The sequence below is a fragment of the Cimex lectularius genome, unplaced genomic scaffold (genome assembly GCF_000648675.2).
Source record: "Cimex lectularius strain Harlan isolate CLEC.00 unplaced genomic scaffold, Clec_2.1 scaffold28, whole genome shotgun sequence".
In the NCBI taxonomy this organism is placed as follows: Eukaryota; Metazoa; Arthropoda; class Insecta; order Hemiptera; family Cimicidae; genus Cimex; species Cimex lectularius.
The window spans coordinates 619,613-635,870 of record NW_019392712.1 but is presented as its reverse complement, the minus strand read 5'-3'; the positions used below and the strand labels follow the sequence as shown (position 1 = coordinate 635,870).

General features: G+C 33.4%; 1 protein-coding gene across 1 annotated transcript; it reads right to left on the bottom strand.

Annotated features, from left to right (window-relative positions):
- Positions 1-486: 486 nt before the first annotated feature.
- LOC106669973 (contactin) lies at positions 487-16,011 on the bottom strand. Its single transcript, XM_014399900.2, has 23 exons — positions 15,800-16,011; positions 15,490-15,687; positions 11,580-11,809; positions 10,253-10,495; positions 9,993-10,143; positions 9,167-9,344; positions 8,898-9,098; positions 8,720-8,822; positions 7,768-7,949; positions 6,878-7,008; positions 6,653-6,812; positions 6,454-6,591; positions 6,230-6,370; positions 5,855-6,021; positions 4,577-4,715; positions 3,910-4,050; positions 3,619-3,851; positions 3,371-3,550; positions 3,062-3,247; positions 2,827-2,995; positions 2,623-2,756; positions 920-1,103; positions 487-856 (listed from the first exon to the last, which is right to left on the bottom strand). Exons 2-23 carry the CDS (start codon positions 15,664-15,666, stop codon positions 762-764), a joined length of 3,663 nt encoding a protein of 1,220 aa, XP_014255386.1. The 5' UTR covers positions 15,667-15,687; positions 15,800-16,011; the 3' UTR covers positions 487-761.
- Positions 16,012-16,258: the final 247 nt, after the last annotated feature.

The window sequence follows — 16,258 nt, the reverse complement described above, 5'->3', positions numbered from 1 at the left end:
ATAAATTTTAAAAAATATTAAAAAACAAGGTAATTATTATAAATATACATTTCTTCTGTCTGTTTATTGTAAAAAAATACATTTAAAAAAATTAAATATATATAAAGTGCATTATATAAAAATTAGAAAAACAACCAACACAAATGGACGTAATATTTGAGATTGAAAATTCAAAAAAAAAAAAAATCAACATAATGAAATAGAAGACCATCTCCATTCGATGGAAGACAGCACAGATGTAAGGCACTATGGCTACACAATGAGCAAAATTTGCATATCTCCATGCTTACATTATATTTGCAAACTATAAAAACCTTCAATTTCATTTTGTACAAAATAATTAACTTGATAAAGATAAATATTAAGCAGTGAGATTATTGAGAATTAAGATTCTTGTGATAAGCTTCAATTCTGAGTAAATTATCTTATCGACTTAAATAAGAAAATAAAATTTACAATCACTATTCAATAAAACAAAAATAAAAATATTAAAAAGTATGAGGCATTTATAGTGTCTTCATATTTATACATGATCAGCCTTGATACATGATCAAGAGTTGTATTGCTTTATGTACAAGTTTGAACATTATTAACATTATTTTTAAAAAATTACTTTGGACCATGAGCTCTATAAGAAAATGTAAAATTGTATGAACAAACCAGTGCTCTATCTTAAAAAAAGAAAAATCTCATACATTTAGCCAGTCTTTGACTTGTGCCAAATACTACATAAATTTTAGTAAGTAACATGTAACAATTAATTAATATGGACGGAAAAATATCACAAGAAGTGAAACAACGAGTGAGGCAAAATAAGTGCAGGTACTGGCCGCACTTCGTAGTATTGTGTCATCACCTGTAAAAAAATGAGAATATCTGTGATTTTTAACAAGTTGATTTGATTATCGATGATTCTTACCCATTTTAAATGTAAATGCCGGAGACGACATACGGCCATCTCCTCCATTGCTAAATGCCAACACCCTCATGTTGTACGTCTTCCCTGGAGAGAGGTTTCTCACATATGCCTCCAATTTTGAATCGACATAGATTATGGTGTCATTTGCTGTACTCATATCCAAATCCACCTCCCAAACTCTCACCTTTAAAGTTTATTTATTTAATAAATCATTCATTTCATTAAATCATATCTACAATATGTTCAAAATTAAATCATTCAATTCAATAATAAACTGAAATTTGTGACGCAGTATTTATTACTTAAAATAAGCCCCTTAAAATTAAAAGCCAACAAAGAGAAAATAGTAGTTTTAAATGAGATAAAAATACAAAATTGTTTTAATAATAAAACCCTTTTTAAAAAGAAAAGTTGTAGATAAAACAACTGCATCACACATACTTTCTTCACATTACAGAAAACAATTGAAACATGGATATCTTACCTTATATATATATACCTTAATTTGTTGAAGACAAATTGTTGCCAACCTGTTCCTACCCCCAACACTAACCAAACCCATCCCTAACTCTAATCTAACCCAACCTAACCAAACCTGTCCTTAACCTAATGTGATCCTAGCTCTAACTCTAACCAGTTCCTAACATAATTCTTAACTCTAACCCAACCTAACCAAACATGTCCTTAACCTAAATGATCCTAGCTCTAACTCTAACCAGTTCCTAACATAATTCTTAACTCTAACCCAACCCATCCCTAACTCTAAACTAACCAGTTCCTAATCTGTCTCTCACTCTAACCTAATTCTAACAGAATCCGTTCTTACCCTCTAATCCCACTGGCCCCTTACTTAACGCAGCCCTAACCAAACAAACCTGTCCCTAATTCTAACCCAAACCCAGCCCCTTCCTAGCCCTAACTTTAACCACTTCCTAATCTAAATTGTCTTTCTCTAATCACCTATACCTACCTAACACAACACAGCCCAAACTAAACATGTCCCTAATTGAAACAAAACTGAGTCACAAACAAGCCTGTCCTAACTCTAACCTAACCTGTGGTTAACCCTAACCCAACCTGTCCCTACCCATGACTAACCCAACCCGGCCCTAACAAAAGTTAGGACCTTTCCCTAACTTTAACTTAACCTGTTCCTAGCCCTAATTACACCCTAACCTAAATTTTCTCACACAAACACACACACCTAATCAAACCCATCCTGGCCCTAACTCCACCTGTCCCTATCCTTAACTCTAACCTAACTCAACCCTAAACATACCTGTTCCTACTATTCTAATCTAACACATTCCTAACCCTAATCCAACCCATCTAACACCAACCTGTCTCTAATCCTAACCTAACCTGTTCCTAGCCCTAACTTAATTCTCCCTTACTCTAACTATATCCCAACACAATCTGTCTCTTTAGATACCAATAACTTTAGCCCAGCCTATCACTAAACTAACTCGTCCCTTACTCAAAACTGGCACCACTCATGGCTTTTTCATTGTGAATAATATGGAAAATGTATTGTGGTTTGACTCCTCAAATGGAGACCCAATGGGTAGTTAAGACATTATGCCTCCGTGAGGCAGGAATTTTTACTTTGCTAAGACTCACTGCATTAGTATAGACTAAACCATTTATCATTAAAAAACATAAATCCCGCAAATTTATATGTGTATACAAAGCTACTTTCATACCTTGAATCCAATTAATGGCTCTTCTTCATTGGTGGGCTGAACATATCGCCAGACAACTCTCACTGTTGATGGATCAATGGCAAATATATTAACTGAAGATGGGGGTTTCTGTGGAGCATTTCTGAATGTTTTCTCTGAAAAAGGTTGAAATTGATTTTTTTTATAATCAAATAGATTTATCTATGTTATTTTATTCATAATTACCCAAGTATCTTTCACTTTCAGGACCCTCTCCAGCTGAGTTGTAAGCCATAACTTTAACGTAATAGTACGTATTTGGCTGCAAGCCTTTAATTAATGCCCAAGGTCTGGTACTACGGCTTAAATAGTACACAGCATCACTCTCTTCGTTTTTGGACATCCAATATTTGAGCTGGAAATAGTAAATAATCAATTATCCATCCGTAAGACATATTGTTGAATACAAATTAAAACTCACCCTGTGGCCGATTAATTTTCCTCTGACTTTTTCTCTAGTGTTATCAATAGGTTTCCACGTGACATTTACAGCCGTCGAGTTATAGGCGAGGGCGTAAACTTGTTGTGGTGCTACCTGTGGCATATCCTCGGCTGAGTATATTGTTGTGATATTTGATTCAGGTCCATAACCAAAATTGTTTGCAGCCTGAAAGACAATCATAATAGAACAATTGAATAATTGGTAACTATTTATCTCATACTGTATGAGTTTTTAATAGTTATGTTTTCAAAATATATTATTAAAGTAGTTTTCATAATAAATACAAACCTGAACTTTAATATCATACAGAGTATAATAATATTCGAAGGGAATCCTGATCACGGCGACACCTACATTTCCTTGATGATTAAGCACTTCAAACTGAAATTCAGTTTCTGAACTGTTGTGACGACGCCAAAAGATCTTGTAGTAAATTCCAGGCCCATTTTGGTGTTGGGGAGGCATTGGCTGAAAATACCATCATATAAATACAAATATATGTAAAAAAATAAATGGTACAGGGTGAATTCATTTACCTCCCAAGTGATAATAAGGTCGCCAATCTTTCCTCCGCCTCCACTTATCTTTTCTGGAGCTTTGTACGGTTTGTCATTAAGCGTGCTGTACTTAGGAGAAGGTAATGATGGCTGACCAATGCCTAAAGCATTCACTGCTTGGACTCTGAATTCATATTGAGAATAAGGTGTTAAATTACTGACGCTCGCTTCTTTTCTGCCATTGTAACGATCAATCTCCCTCCCTCTTGTACCTATGGTACAATACGATAAATAAGGAAAATGAGCCAAACTTGGGCAAATTAAACATACTTCTCTCAAGGATGGTCCAAGTTTGATTGTACTGTGTTCTCCCTGAAATTTGGTAGTACAATACTTCCCTTCCATGATCTGAGCCATCAGTCCATTGCAAGACAGCACTAACGGTATTTGTGCTGATTACTTGTACACCCCCTAAAAAAAAGTAAAGTCGTGTAGTATTTATTTTTGAAAAATTCATCTTCAGATATTTATTATTATTTACATTTCTTTATTATTACATAATATTATATAATAAGATATATAAAATAGAACTCAACTTGTTCCTAACCCCAACCCAACCTGTCCCTACCCCTAACTTTAACCCAACCCTTTCCTAACACTACGCTCACCTGTCCATAACTCTAACCTTATCCTAACTGAACCTGTTCCTAGTTCTAACTCTAACCAGTTCCTAACCTTAACTGTCTCCCACTCTAATCTAACCCTAACAGAACCCATTCCAAATTCTAACCCGAGTTGTCCCTAACTCAAATTCGTTCCTAGCTTTCACCCAACCCATCCCTAGAACTAACCTGCTTGACCTATTCTAATTTAACCTGTTCCTAGCCCTAACACTAACTAGTTCGTAACCTATCTCTCACTCTTACCTCACCCAAATCTATCCATCTATATAAGCATAAAACTAAAATAAAATGTAATTTGTAATTATTTTAATTACCTGGTGGTCCTGGAGGGCCTTCAACAGTCAGTGTTGTCTTTGTTGAAATTTTCCCAACAGCAGTTTTTACAACACATTCATATTCACCAGCCTCGGAAAACGTTACATTGTATATATTTAATTGACCACCTTCCACTTTCTAGCAAAAAAAAAAGAAGAAAAAGACATATTTTATTTTAACATACAAATTATATTTTTATAATATAATTCTATTTTATATGTGTGATGATTAGTGACCGTTAATCGATATTTATTTAAAAATCGTGAGATGTGGTCTGGTGTGATGTAGGTTTCAGAAAAACATTTTCTTTATCGTGCCAACGTTTCGATCTTTATTGAGATCATCTTCAGGACCTGGGATTTACAAACATTGTTTACATATTACTATTACATTTTGGATGTGGAAAAAAAGTGAATTTATACAATGCAAACTATATTTTATATATTTAATCAAAGTATTTCTACTCATTCAAAGTGTTTGTCTTCTGTGTAATTTTTTCATTCTTGCGTGTCGTGTCGAGAGTGCCAGTGAGATTTTGCTATTTTGTGTTTAAATACGTTGGATTTTGAGGGGGTGTGGAAGGATGTTGGTATAGAAAAGACATTTTTGTATAAGGCGTCGGCTTCTTTGAGGTGAAAGGAGCTGACAAAAGGAAAAAATGTGTTGGTAATGGTTCGGCCAGATTATCCTTTCAGGATTATATAGAAATAGATAAATAGGAAAAGGAAAGCAGAATTGTTGGGAAATTAAACTATGTGAAAAAATTCAGTTTTCCTTTTCCTATTTAGCCCTTTCTATATAATCCTGAAAGGATAATTTGGCCGAACCATTACCAACACATTTTTTTCCTTCGTCAGCTCCTTTCACCTCAAAGAAGCCGATGCCTTATACAAAAATGTCTTTTCTATACCGTCATCCTTCCCCACCCCCTCAAAATCCAACGTATATAAACACAAAATAGCAAAATCTCACTGGCACTCTCGACACGACTTGCAAGAATGACACAATTACACAGAAGACAAACACTTTGAGTGAGTAGAAATACTTTGATTGAATATATAAAATATATTTTGCGTTGTATAAATTCACTTTTCCACATCCAAAATGTAATTGTAATATGAAAACAATGTTTGTAAATCCGAGGCCCTGAAGATGATCTCAATAAAGATCGAAATGTTGGCACGATAAAGAAAATGTTTTTCTGAAACCTACATCACACCAGACCGCATCTCACGATTTCTAAATAAATATTTATTTTATATGAACAGAAAACTTACAACTTTAACGTTTGTGTGGTAAGAATTGATAATCAGCATCCCATTATGTGTCCAAATGTAGGCTATATCTAAAATTTCTTCGGATGATGCAGAACAATACAGATAGATATTTTTCCCAGTCGTGGTTGTAATTTTTGGAGGTAGTTTTTCTATCAATGTAGGGCCCTCTGAAAAATAATTTCAATTTTCAAAAACATCACATTTCACTTACATATTAAAAAAAAAGGTACAAATAAAATATGTAAATATTTCTTTTCAACCTGTAAGGCCTGTACCTCAATGCTGTAAGGCCAAAACAGAGAGGATAGGCATGGTATAAAATTGACCAAAACATCAAAGAAATTTTTCAAATGTGTTTTGTCGATGTTTACTTACTCATTATAATAAGTCTTCCTGAACTTTCATCACTTCCATAAGTGTTTTGTGCTATGCATGTATATAAACCATCGTCATCTCGTGAAACTGGTGAAATAACCAAATTTCCATTGTCCAAGATTCTCCTTCGCCCGCCAGAGCCTAATTTGAAGTTTTCAAAATATAATAAAAGCTAAATTTGGGCATATTTTTTGTTAAATAAACTTAAAAACCAGATTACATACCAATTACGTTGTTGTCTTTTTTCCAAGTGAACTTGGGCCTTGGGGCAGCCTCGGGATTACAAATAACGGTAATGTTTCCACCTTCAGCTGCATAGGTTTCAGGCTCCAATGGCTTCTTTTTAAAAGTAGGAGCAAATGCTTTAAAAATAAATTAAAAACATTTTATTTAATGCGTAACATTCAGGAATATTCCACATACATAACACTCTTAGCTGTGCTGAAGACAATGCAGTTTTTAAAACATTTTTTGCCTGGCACTGGTACATTCCTGGATCTCTTTCAAGATCTAAATATTTTATAGTTAAAACATTATCCTGTATAATATATCTTTCTTTATCTAAATCTGATAAATGATCCTCCTGCAAAAAAAAATTAATTAAACAATTTACAAGATAGAAAAAAGTATAATGTAAAAAACACTAACATCTAAAGGTTCTCCATTCTTCCACCAACTGTATGTTACATCAGGGATGCCAAATGCTTCACATGTCCAGGTGAGGTCACCATGGTTATCTAAATGCTTGTCGGTTAAAGGAATTGTGAAATTTGGCTCAGCTGGAAATCAAGAAAATAGACATATATTTCAATATACTTCATTTGTATTTTTTAACATGGCTGTTTTCACATCATCAATTTGCATGAGTTAAAGTTTGGGTTGGAGATGGGCTAAGTTAGAGGTAAGAACAGGTTAGGTTAAAGTTACAAGTAGTTGAAGAAGAATAAAAAAATATATTTTAATAAGCTTTAAAATATTGTATTATGTATGTAATAATTAATTGGAGCATGCTAAACAAATAGTTAAAAAAACATTAGGCATAGGGACAGATCAGGTTAGTTAGGTTAATGTTTGGGATTAATGTTTAAAGTTTAGGTTAGAATTAGGGACAGATTAGGTAAGAGCTAGGGTTATTATTAGACAATGGGGAACTTTAAGAACTTTTTATAAAATAAAAACTTAAGCTTTAAAACATTGTATAATTTTGTGTGGTGTTTAGTGAATGTTAGTTAATGATTATTTGGAGATGGTGAGATGCGGTCTAGTGTGATGTAGGTTTAGAAAAAACACTTCCTTTATCATGCCAAAGTTTTGATCTTTATTGAGATCAAAATGTTTGTTTTCTGTGTAGGTATGTCATTATTGGGTGTCATGTTGAGAGTGCCAAATTTTTATTGAGAATAATTTGAAATAATTATTGTAAGTGGTTTGCCCCTCATCCTTGACACCCAACAGGAATTAGATTACATTTTATTGCTGTTAAAAAGCTGAAATTACTGAATCCTCGAACATAATTGTCCAATAATTTAAATTCATACCTTGAATTGTTAGATGTACGCTGTTTTCAATCTCCGATCGATCGTTGTACACTCGACAAACGTATTCTCCCTGGTCTTCTACTTGAACATTTGGTATTATCAATACACGGTTATAGCTTTGAAACTGAGCTTGCTTCGGAAGCACAGATCCTCTCCTTGTCCAGTTATATGAGGGGATGGGACTAAAATAGACATAGATTAACAGAATTGTATGGCATTTTAATAAAGTCAACCAGGCTTAAAATCTTCATACGAATACAGGCACGAATACTCTCGATCACGGTATGGTCTTGAAGAAAAAAGCAGATTCAATTGTTACTGCCACCCTTTCAACCTACTTTAAGGTCATCATCAGGGCAAAACAAACTTATATATGTCTACAGACTGACATATTTAAGTTTTTTTACAAGTGATCTCAAATTTCGTTAAAGACCCAGTCCTTACATTGCCAAGGACTGTACTCTACTGTTTTACTTACTACTTCTAATACTGAAAACGAATACAGGCAACAACTAAATTTTAACTATTACTATTAGTTTACTAAAACTTAAATAGTCTGGTGTGACATAGGTTTTAGAAAAACATTTTCTTTATCGTGCCAACATTTTGATCTTTATTGAGATAATCGTCCGAGCTCAAAGTGTTTGTTTTCTGCGTAATTGTGCCATTCTTGTGTGTCGTGTGGAGATCACTAATCACCACACATATATTTTTTATTTTGCTCTTACCCACTGAAATAATTAATAATCCACAAGAATGACGATTTGCTTTCTGATTCCAACTAGTTTGGAAGTAAATAATACTAAATAATTCAGATATTGTTTAGTTTGAATAGGTACATTTAATTTTTTTTTTTTTTGCAGTCAACTTTTAGTTATAATTAGTAAGCAATATAATTTAGAAACTAACAATATAATATCTAGTGTATTAATTCTACTTTAAACACACTTACTATCCATATACAATGCACTCTAATCTCACTTCTTTCCCTGCAACTGGAGCCTCCGGGAAGGCTTTTGGAAAGTTATTTGGAAATTTTAGTTGTTGAAAATTGGCTGAAATCATGAGGGATAATAATTGCAATAAAGTGGCGAATACACGTCAGACAAAACGGTGAAAAATTTACTCACAGTTGCTTATAACATTAAGATGGAAGAACGGGCCATTTCTCCCCGTATCAGACACTTTACTTTGAACATTACAACTGTAGTTTCCTTTATCTATGTTTTCTAGAGCAGAAAAATATAAAGCGCCATCGTACGACACAAAAACCCTTTTGTCTTCTTCAACGAAATTCGGAAAATAATCCCTGGCCCAGTAATACTTGACGTCTGCAATAAAAATGGTAAACATGGTATACAGAAAATTGCATTTTTCTATTTTGTGCACATGCACTTACCCGTGTAATGAGGGGGTGGGTCACAGAACATTGTTTTACCCCAATTTTCTTGTCCAGATTCAGCAGAACGTTTTAAATTAAATTCGCCGATACTTCCAAATGCAAGTTCTACTGTTTCAGAGATAATAGATCCATATTTGTTGCTAGCTTTGCAGTGATAATTCCCTCTGTCCAATGTCTGTATGAAAAAGTTCAAACCAGATCTTTTAACTTTCAGAGTTCTATGCCAACTGTTGAATTTGGTTCAATGGTTTTCTATCAACATTTTTGTATTTAAGGGGTGTAGCAACAGTTTTTTTTATTTTTCCAAATGAAATGCTGTATTTTCCCCCAATTTTATTTTAAACTCCACTTTCAGGTTGGGTTGGGTTAGGTTGTGGTTTAGGTTAGGTTGTGGTTTAGGTTAGATTTGGAATCGAAGTTACAATAGGTAGGGTTAGGATTATGGTTAGTGTTAGGTTTAATTCCAATCATGAGTGTTTGTTAAGATTTATTTATGATCCAAAAGGATTGAATAATTCATCATCTTCAACATTATTCTAATTTTTTAAAATATTTTCCTTCATTTTTCTGCAAAAATAAGTAACACAAACTTCTATGATTTATTTTTTATGATTTGGGTAACTTTTGGGTTTGCTTTTATCAATGAGTTCAAGAAGTACTGTGCCCGACCCGGCCGAATACGCTTTGATTTTCAACATGGTAATTTTTCTTGTTTAAATTTAAAATTAATTAATTGTTTGTATTTGTATTTATTAGGTTTGATATTTTTCTTTTAAATAAATTAACAAATTAAATTAATAGATTATATTATTATTAATTATACCTGATCAGGTTGATGTATGATCAAAGAACCACCGCTAATTGTATATTTGGAATTTTTTAATGGATCAAGTTTCTGGAAGACAGATTTTACCAATTCAGGCTTTTCTTTGAACCATTCATAAGTAGGTGTTGGATATCCGTTTGCAAGGCAACTGAAAAATTGCACAAAGCTAGTTAAAGTAAATCTCTACATTTAGAATTTAAATAAAAACACTAAATTTTTTTCCAAAGGTTGTGTACATTTTACACAAGTTTACTTACCTTAATGTGACATAGCTGTTAGTAGAGATTTTGGCCGTATCGTAAACAATGTTCTCTGGCTGTTTTATAAAGTGAGGACCAACTGGGACTTTTTCAGGGTCCACCACATCGATTCCATACTCATGAGTTCTATCGTCAACAACTAAGTAATGCAGTTTTGTAACAGGGACCTCACATATGTATAGCAGTGGTTCATCTCCCATAACCGGTTCAAATCCCCAGCGTTTTATTTCATTCGAAAATCTAGCAAAACACATGGAAAAAATTATAACAACATTCATCATAAATAGAATAATGAGAAAATTTGGAGATGAGTAAACAAAATTGAAATTACAACAAGTTGAACTAAATTCCAATTGTCAAGTTCTCTATTATAGTTTTTATGCCTTTCAATGTATTTGAAAGATTCATTTTTCCCTTTAAAAAAGTAGGACTTGTTAGAAGAAATATCAGACTTAATAGTTGATTAAGACAGATGTGAAAAGCGTGGGTGAAGTTTGACTTTATCAGTTTTGGAAAGTTTTTGCACCTGATCTTGTTGAAACAAAACATACTTCCTAGCCACCAAGCCAGGTACCGATTCTCCAATATCTTCCTTCATATTAGAAAATATTTTCTTAACTGTTAACTTGGCATTGTATATCTGGCGACATAAGCACAAATACACATCAATCTTCATCAATCTGATTCGGCATTATCCCCACAATGTCAGAAAGGTACACATGTTGAACAATGTTTTATTAAATTTTTCACCCATAAAGGCACAAAATCAGCCGAAATTCTTCAAATAATCACTCCTTAGTTTGTGGGACAAACACTGTCTAAGGCTCTACTGGTTTTCTGTCTTAAGAAGTTCAAGAAAGGAAGTGAAAACTACCTCCATATTAGAAAATAATTCTTTCTAATGTTTCTAATATTAATATGTTTTGGGGTTGGATGAGTTGGGTTAGGTTATAGTTAGGGACTAATTAGGTTAGGATAAATTAAATTAGGTAGGGTTAGGATTATGGTTCATCATAGTTAAATAAATTTAAAAAACGCATTTTTTGGTCCAAAACTCAGTCACTTAATATTTTGTTCAGTTCAGTGTTTGCAAATTCCTGCAGTTTTTCTATGTTTTTGGGCTGATGTAAATTTTTTTGAGTGTGTTATTTTCATGTAACCAGGGAGTAGCTGAGCCTGCATAAAACACAGTTTTGGAAGTAGTTGATTCAAATAATGTCTCAATATTACTTGAATATCAAAATCTAATTTTGATTAAAGAAATTTCCAATAGAAATTTTTTTTTTTTTACTACTTGTTATAGCATTAACCGTCAAAATTTTACCTATATGTTAAATACTCCTTTTGAACTGAGACGTAATCTGTAGATATGAAGAAAGCATTTTCCAAATCAGCCATGTTGGTACCGTCTCCATCATTGACCCAATAGTCGGGGCTTTGCTGTCTCCCTCCGACATACCACCTACGATGTTGAGGGTCTTGCCATAACAGCTGATGAACCAAAAACCCATGCTCTTCAGAAGAACTGATGCTCACAAGGTCAGCTTCATAGGCCTAAAATGCAAAATAGTGAACTGTAAGAGTCATTTATGATTTTTATATATTTATAATCTTAGACGCTTTAATAATAATTATTATTAAATAATAATATTAATTCATGGGGCACTCTCAACACAACATCTAATAAAGACACATCTACGCAGGAAACAAACACTTTGAGCCCTGAAGATGATCTCAATAAAGACTGAAATGTTGGCATGATAAAGAAAATGTTTTTCTAAAACCTACGTTATACCAGACCGCATCTCACTATCTCCAAATAATCTTTAATTATTTGGATTAATTATTTCAAATTCAATATAGATAACATACATATATCATTACATTACATTCCACACATCAAATATTTTCTCATAGTCTACTGTCCAACAATTTAGCTTTCCTTTTCCTATTTATCTCTTTCTATATAATCCTGAAAGGATCATCTGGCCGAACCATTACCAACACATTGTTTCCCTTCGTCGGCTCTTTTCACCTCAAAGAAGCCGACGCCTTAAACACAAATGTCTTTTCTATACCGACATCCTTCCCCACCCCCTCAAAATCCAATGTATATAAACATAAAACAGCAAAATCTCACTGGCACTCTCGACACGACACGCAAGAATGACACAATTACATAGAAGACAAACACTTTGAGTGAGTAGAAATACTTTGACTGAATATAAAAAATATATTTTGCATTGTATAAATTCACTTTTCCACATCCTAAATGTATTTGTTTATTGTAAACAATGTTTCTAAATCCCAGGCCCTGAAGATGATCTCAATAAAGATCAAAACGTTGGCACGATAAAGAAAATGTTTTTCTGAAACCTACATCACACCAGACCGCATCTCACGATTTCTGAATAATTTAATTATTTCCTTGAGTTTATTAATACATCGAATTTATATCTCTTTTTCTTGCAAAGTTACTAACATTTTATATTATTAAGTTCACTAATTTCGTGGCCCGCTTGACCAATTAATTAATACATTACAATTAATTAAGGTTTTTAGTTGAGATTTCGAATCCCGCTCGTGCCATTGACTTTTTTCATCTCAACTAAAAACCTTAATTAATTTTATATTATTCTCGTTTCTTTAGATAATCATATTTATTTTTATACTGTCCAACCATTGTTTATTGTATATTATATTGTATTATCATTGTTTTATTGTTTATTGTATTAATAAGAAAAATAAATTTATCACACTACATCAGTATCAATTTATTTATTAAGCATAATGAAATTTCAGATAAGCAAAATAATTACAAAGAGATAAAATATCCTGAGTGCTATATTTAAAACCTGACTGTGCCTCAGTTATGCGATTGTATCACAGAAAAAGAAACACAGAAAACATGATTACATTGTTCTTGATATGTTACTCTTTCCAATAGTTTTTCGGCAAATTTAGTACACAAATTTCAAATACTACAAAATTACAAAAATTGACTGACTTATTGAAGCCTTACTTAGTTCAATTAATTCTGTCAAAAATGAAAGCAGATTTCTCACAAAATTGGATAAAATTTGTACTGCCACTGAAGCAGCTTGGGAAATTGTTAAAAGACTATTGACCCACATATCATGTTGTTTGTTTGAAAAATGTAACTATTGAGATTCATTCTTGGAAATACATAAGCTCTCAGGCATCAATAGACAATCTGTAAAATCTAATTCTGCCACAAGTACTTATTACATACTTGCCAGGAAGAATGTAGTGCTGAAAGTACTGTTAGTCATTATCAAGGGGTCAAAAAAACGCAATCGTGTTTTAAAGATAGAAGCTCTTTGGAAAACAACAAGGGTTTTACCACCAACGGATGTTGATATGGTTCTACAGCAAGCTGTAAAATCACATCCAGCAACAAGTGCTTGCGAACTTCCTAGAGAGTGTGAAGTATTGAGGACCACTGTTAATCAACAGTGAAAATAAAGAAAATGTCCTAGAGAGGGAAATTGTGTGGTGTTGGTTCGAAATATTTGAGATCTTCGAAAAGGAAAAACGGCTGAGGGATAGCAAGCTGTAAAATCAAATCAATCCACAACTGTACCACCAGTGAGTGTGTGGTGTTGAAAAAGACCATGACTAGTCCTGCATGAATGTCCCAAAATGGAAGACACTTGTAAAAATGTTTTAAAGTAGTCCAAAAGATTGTAAAGCAGGACGATATGTGTGTTTTAAGATCTAAGACACTGAAATTGAGGTCAAACACTTTTTCTGTTACTGTATGTGATAAATGTTGAAAGCCAAACTTTCCTAAATGGACATTTCTAATAACTGCACAATTTTATTTCTGCTGGCATTACTCCATTTACTTCAGTAAGCAAAGTACTTCTAATAACGAGAGAGACATTCTAATAAATGGACATTACTTTTATAGATTTTTCAATGAAAAATTCTCTTATAAACACAGAGCGAGGGAAATATTTTTCCATACCTAATAATTTTTTCTGTAATTTGATCATTCATTTGACTAATGTTACATTTTTGGTCTGTCTATCCTCACTGGGTTGGTCTTTGATACACATTTTGGCATTTCACCATCTTCAGTGTATTTGTCTATAAAAGGAAATCCACTTTTTTTAAAATTAATTTATTTATTTTATATGGTCCATTCTAATCAGTGGACACTTCTAATAAGTGCTGAAGTTCAGTGTCTATCGAACACTGTGCGAAAGAGATTAAAAGCCTTCATATCGTAAATAGAAGCATAGTCATCTTCTTGGATAGTAAGGTGGTACTGAAGGCAATTGCCGCAATGGTAGTAGAGTCCAGAGTCATTTGGGATAGCATTAGGGCACACAAGATTAATTTTTGTTGGGGTAACAGTACAAACACAGCAGAGGAGCAACTAAGAGGTCGATAAATTGTCCAAGCAAAGTTCAATGAGGACATCTATTGGCCCTGAACCCTTTTTTTATGGCATATGTAACTGCCAAAAATGTGACAATGGAAATCCATTGTTCAATGGGAATTTAATCTAGGACAGAGGCATGCAAAAAAGTTCATGAACCATCACAAAACTAATAAATCTAGTATAGGATCTAGGACTAGCTTAATAGTGCAACTGGACACTGCAGACTCTGAAGGCATATAGACTCAGAGCAGCATAAACAAGCCAGAGCAGTTGTCAGTAAGAAGAAGAAGCTGAACATGACCTCTGTTCATGGAGGCTTATGCAGGATGGGATTACTACTCCTGTGAGAGAAAGAGCCCAGGCCTGAAGGACACAGAAGGGAGCCCATAAAAAAGCTTTGGGGTCTGGTAAAAAGCCTTAAGCTTAATTCTCTAGACAACAATGGATATGCTTAACAGACCGAAAACTTGTCGCAGTTAGTAAGTCATAAAGAGGGTTACTCCTTATCCAAGCCCGGGCACGAAGGATAAACAAAAGAGTCCTTGAAAAAGCTTTGTGATTTGGTAAAATGCCAGGTGGGCAGGTCATAAAGAGGCCGGCTCTTAAATTATATTATAATTTTGTATAGGTATAGTTTTACATGTTTCCCGATGTCTTTTCGATCCCAAGCTCCACCGGCCAATGGAACTGTTATGAAAAATATTCAATAAAGATTAAATCAAATACCATTTTATAAATACAAACCTGGACAACATCCAAGTTATATTTCTGATCATTTACACTTTACAAGGTGACAGGTTTTATTTTGATTTTTTTAAATTACCTGACAGTTTTTCCTGGCGTCGTTTCTGGAGCGAAGTGGTGATTTGATGAATCTGTAGCATGAGCTCTGAAACTGATACCAATGCCTGGGGCATTTCCATTCCTGGGGATCCGAGTTGTATTTCTGACAGAGGAAAACGGGGAAGAAGGCCAGAAATAAGACGAGAACCACCTTCATGACTCACACAGCGTTTTGACTCTATAAAGCGGCATTTAAAATTTAAAAAATAAAATAATTGAAACGTGTTAAAAAAAAAGGACAAAATTGGTCTTAAATAGTTGTTGACAGGGAGACCGTTAAAATCACGTACCGATTTGTTTATTCCATCAATTTTAAATTACGGGTTCCTCTTTTCGAAAGGACTTTTATAAAATTTATTTTATAATAAACTTAAAAAGAAAAAAAAACTAAAAGCTAAATAAGTTCGTGGTTTTAAAACAAAGTCATCGGGCCTTGTGAAATGAACAGAAACACAATACAAAACATTAACGAGATTCTTTGAAAGTGACACGCCTACTTGGTGCTTGACTCATCCCTCACTCCACCCAATTGTTGCACAAGTCGAGAGAATCGATTCAAAGTCAAAATCGATATTTTTTCACTTTTTTTTCTTCTCCTTTTTTTAATTTTTCATCTTAGAAAAATCATACAAAATTTGGCTTGTGCTTTCTTCATTTTTCAAAACAAATTCCGTACAGTTAAACTAAAACACAAAACAATCAATTCATATTAATGCATTATAACTTACTGTGAACTCCTCCCCACCAAA

Bases quoted from the DNA above. Each gene is read 5' to 3' on its own strand.
- LOC106669973 (XM_014399900.2), bottom strand. From the start codon at position 15,666: ATGAAGGTGGTTCTCGTCTTATTTCTGGCCTTCTTCCCCGTTTTCCTC. The intron at 10,144-10,252 runs GTAAGTAAACTT...GCAATTTTTCAG, and splicing joins AACAGCTATGTCACATTAAG to TTGCCTTGCAAACGGATATC. The intron at 6,592-6,652 runs GTATGTGGAATA...TTATTTTTAAAG, and splicing joins AGCACAGCTAAGAGTGTTAT to CATTTGCTCCTACTTTTAAA.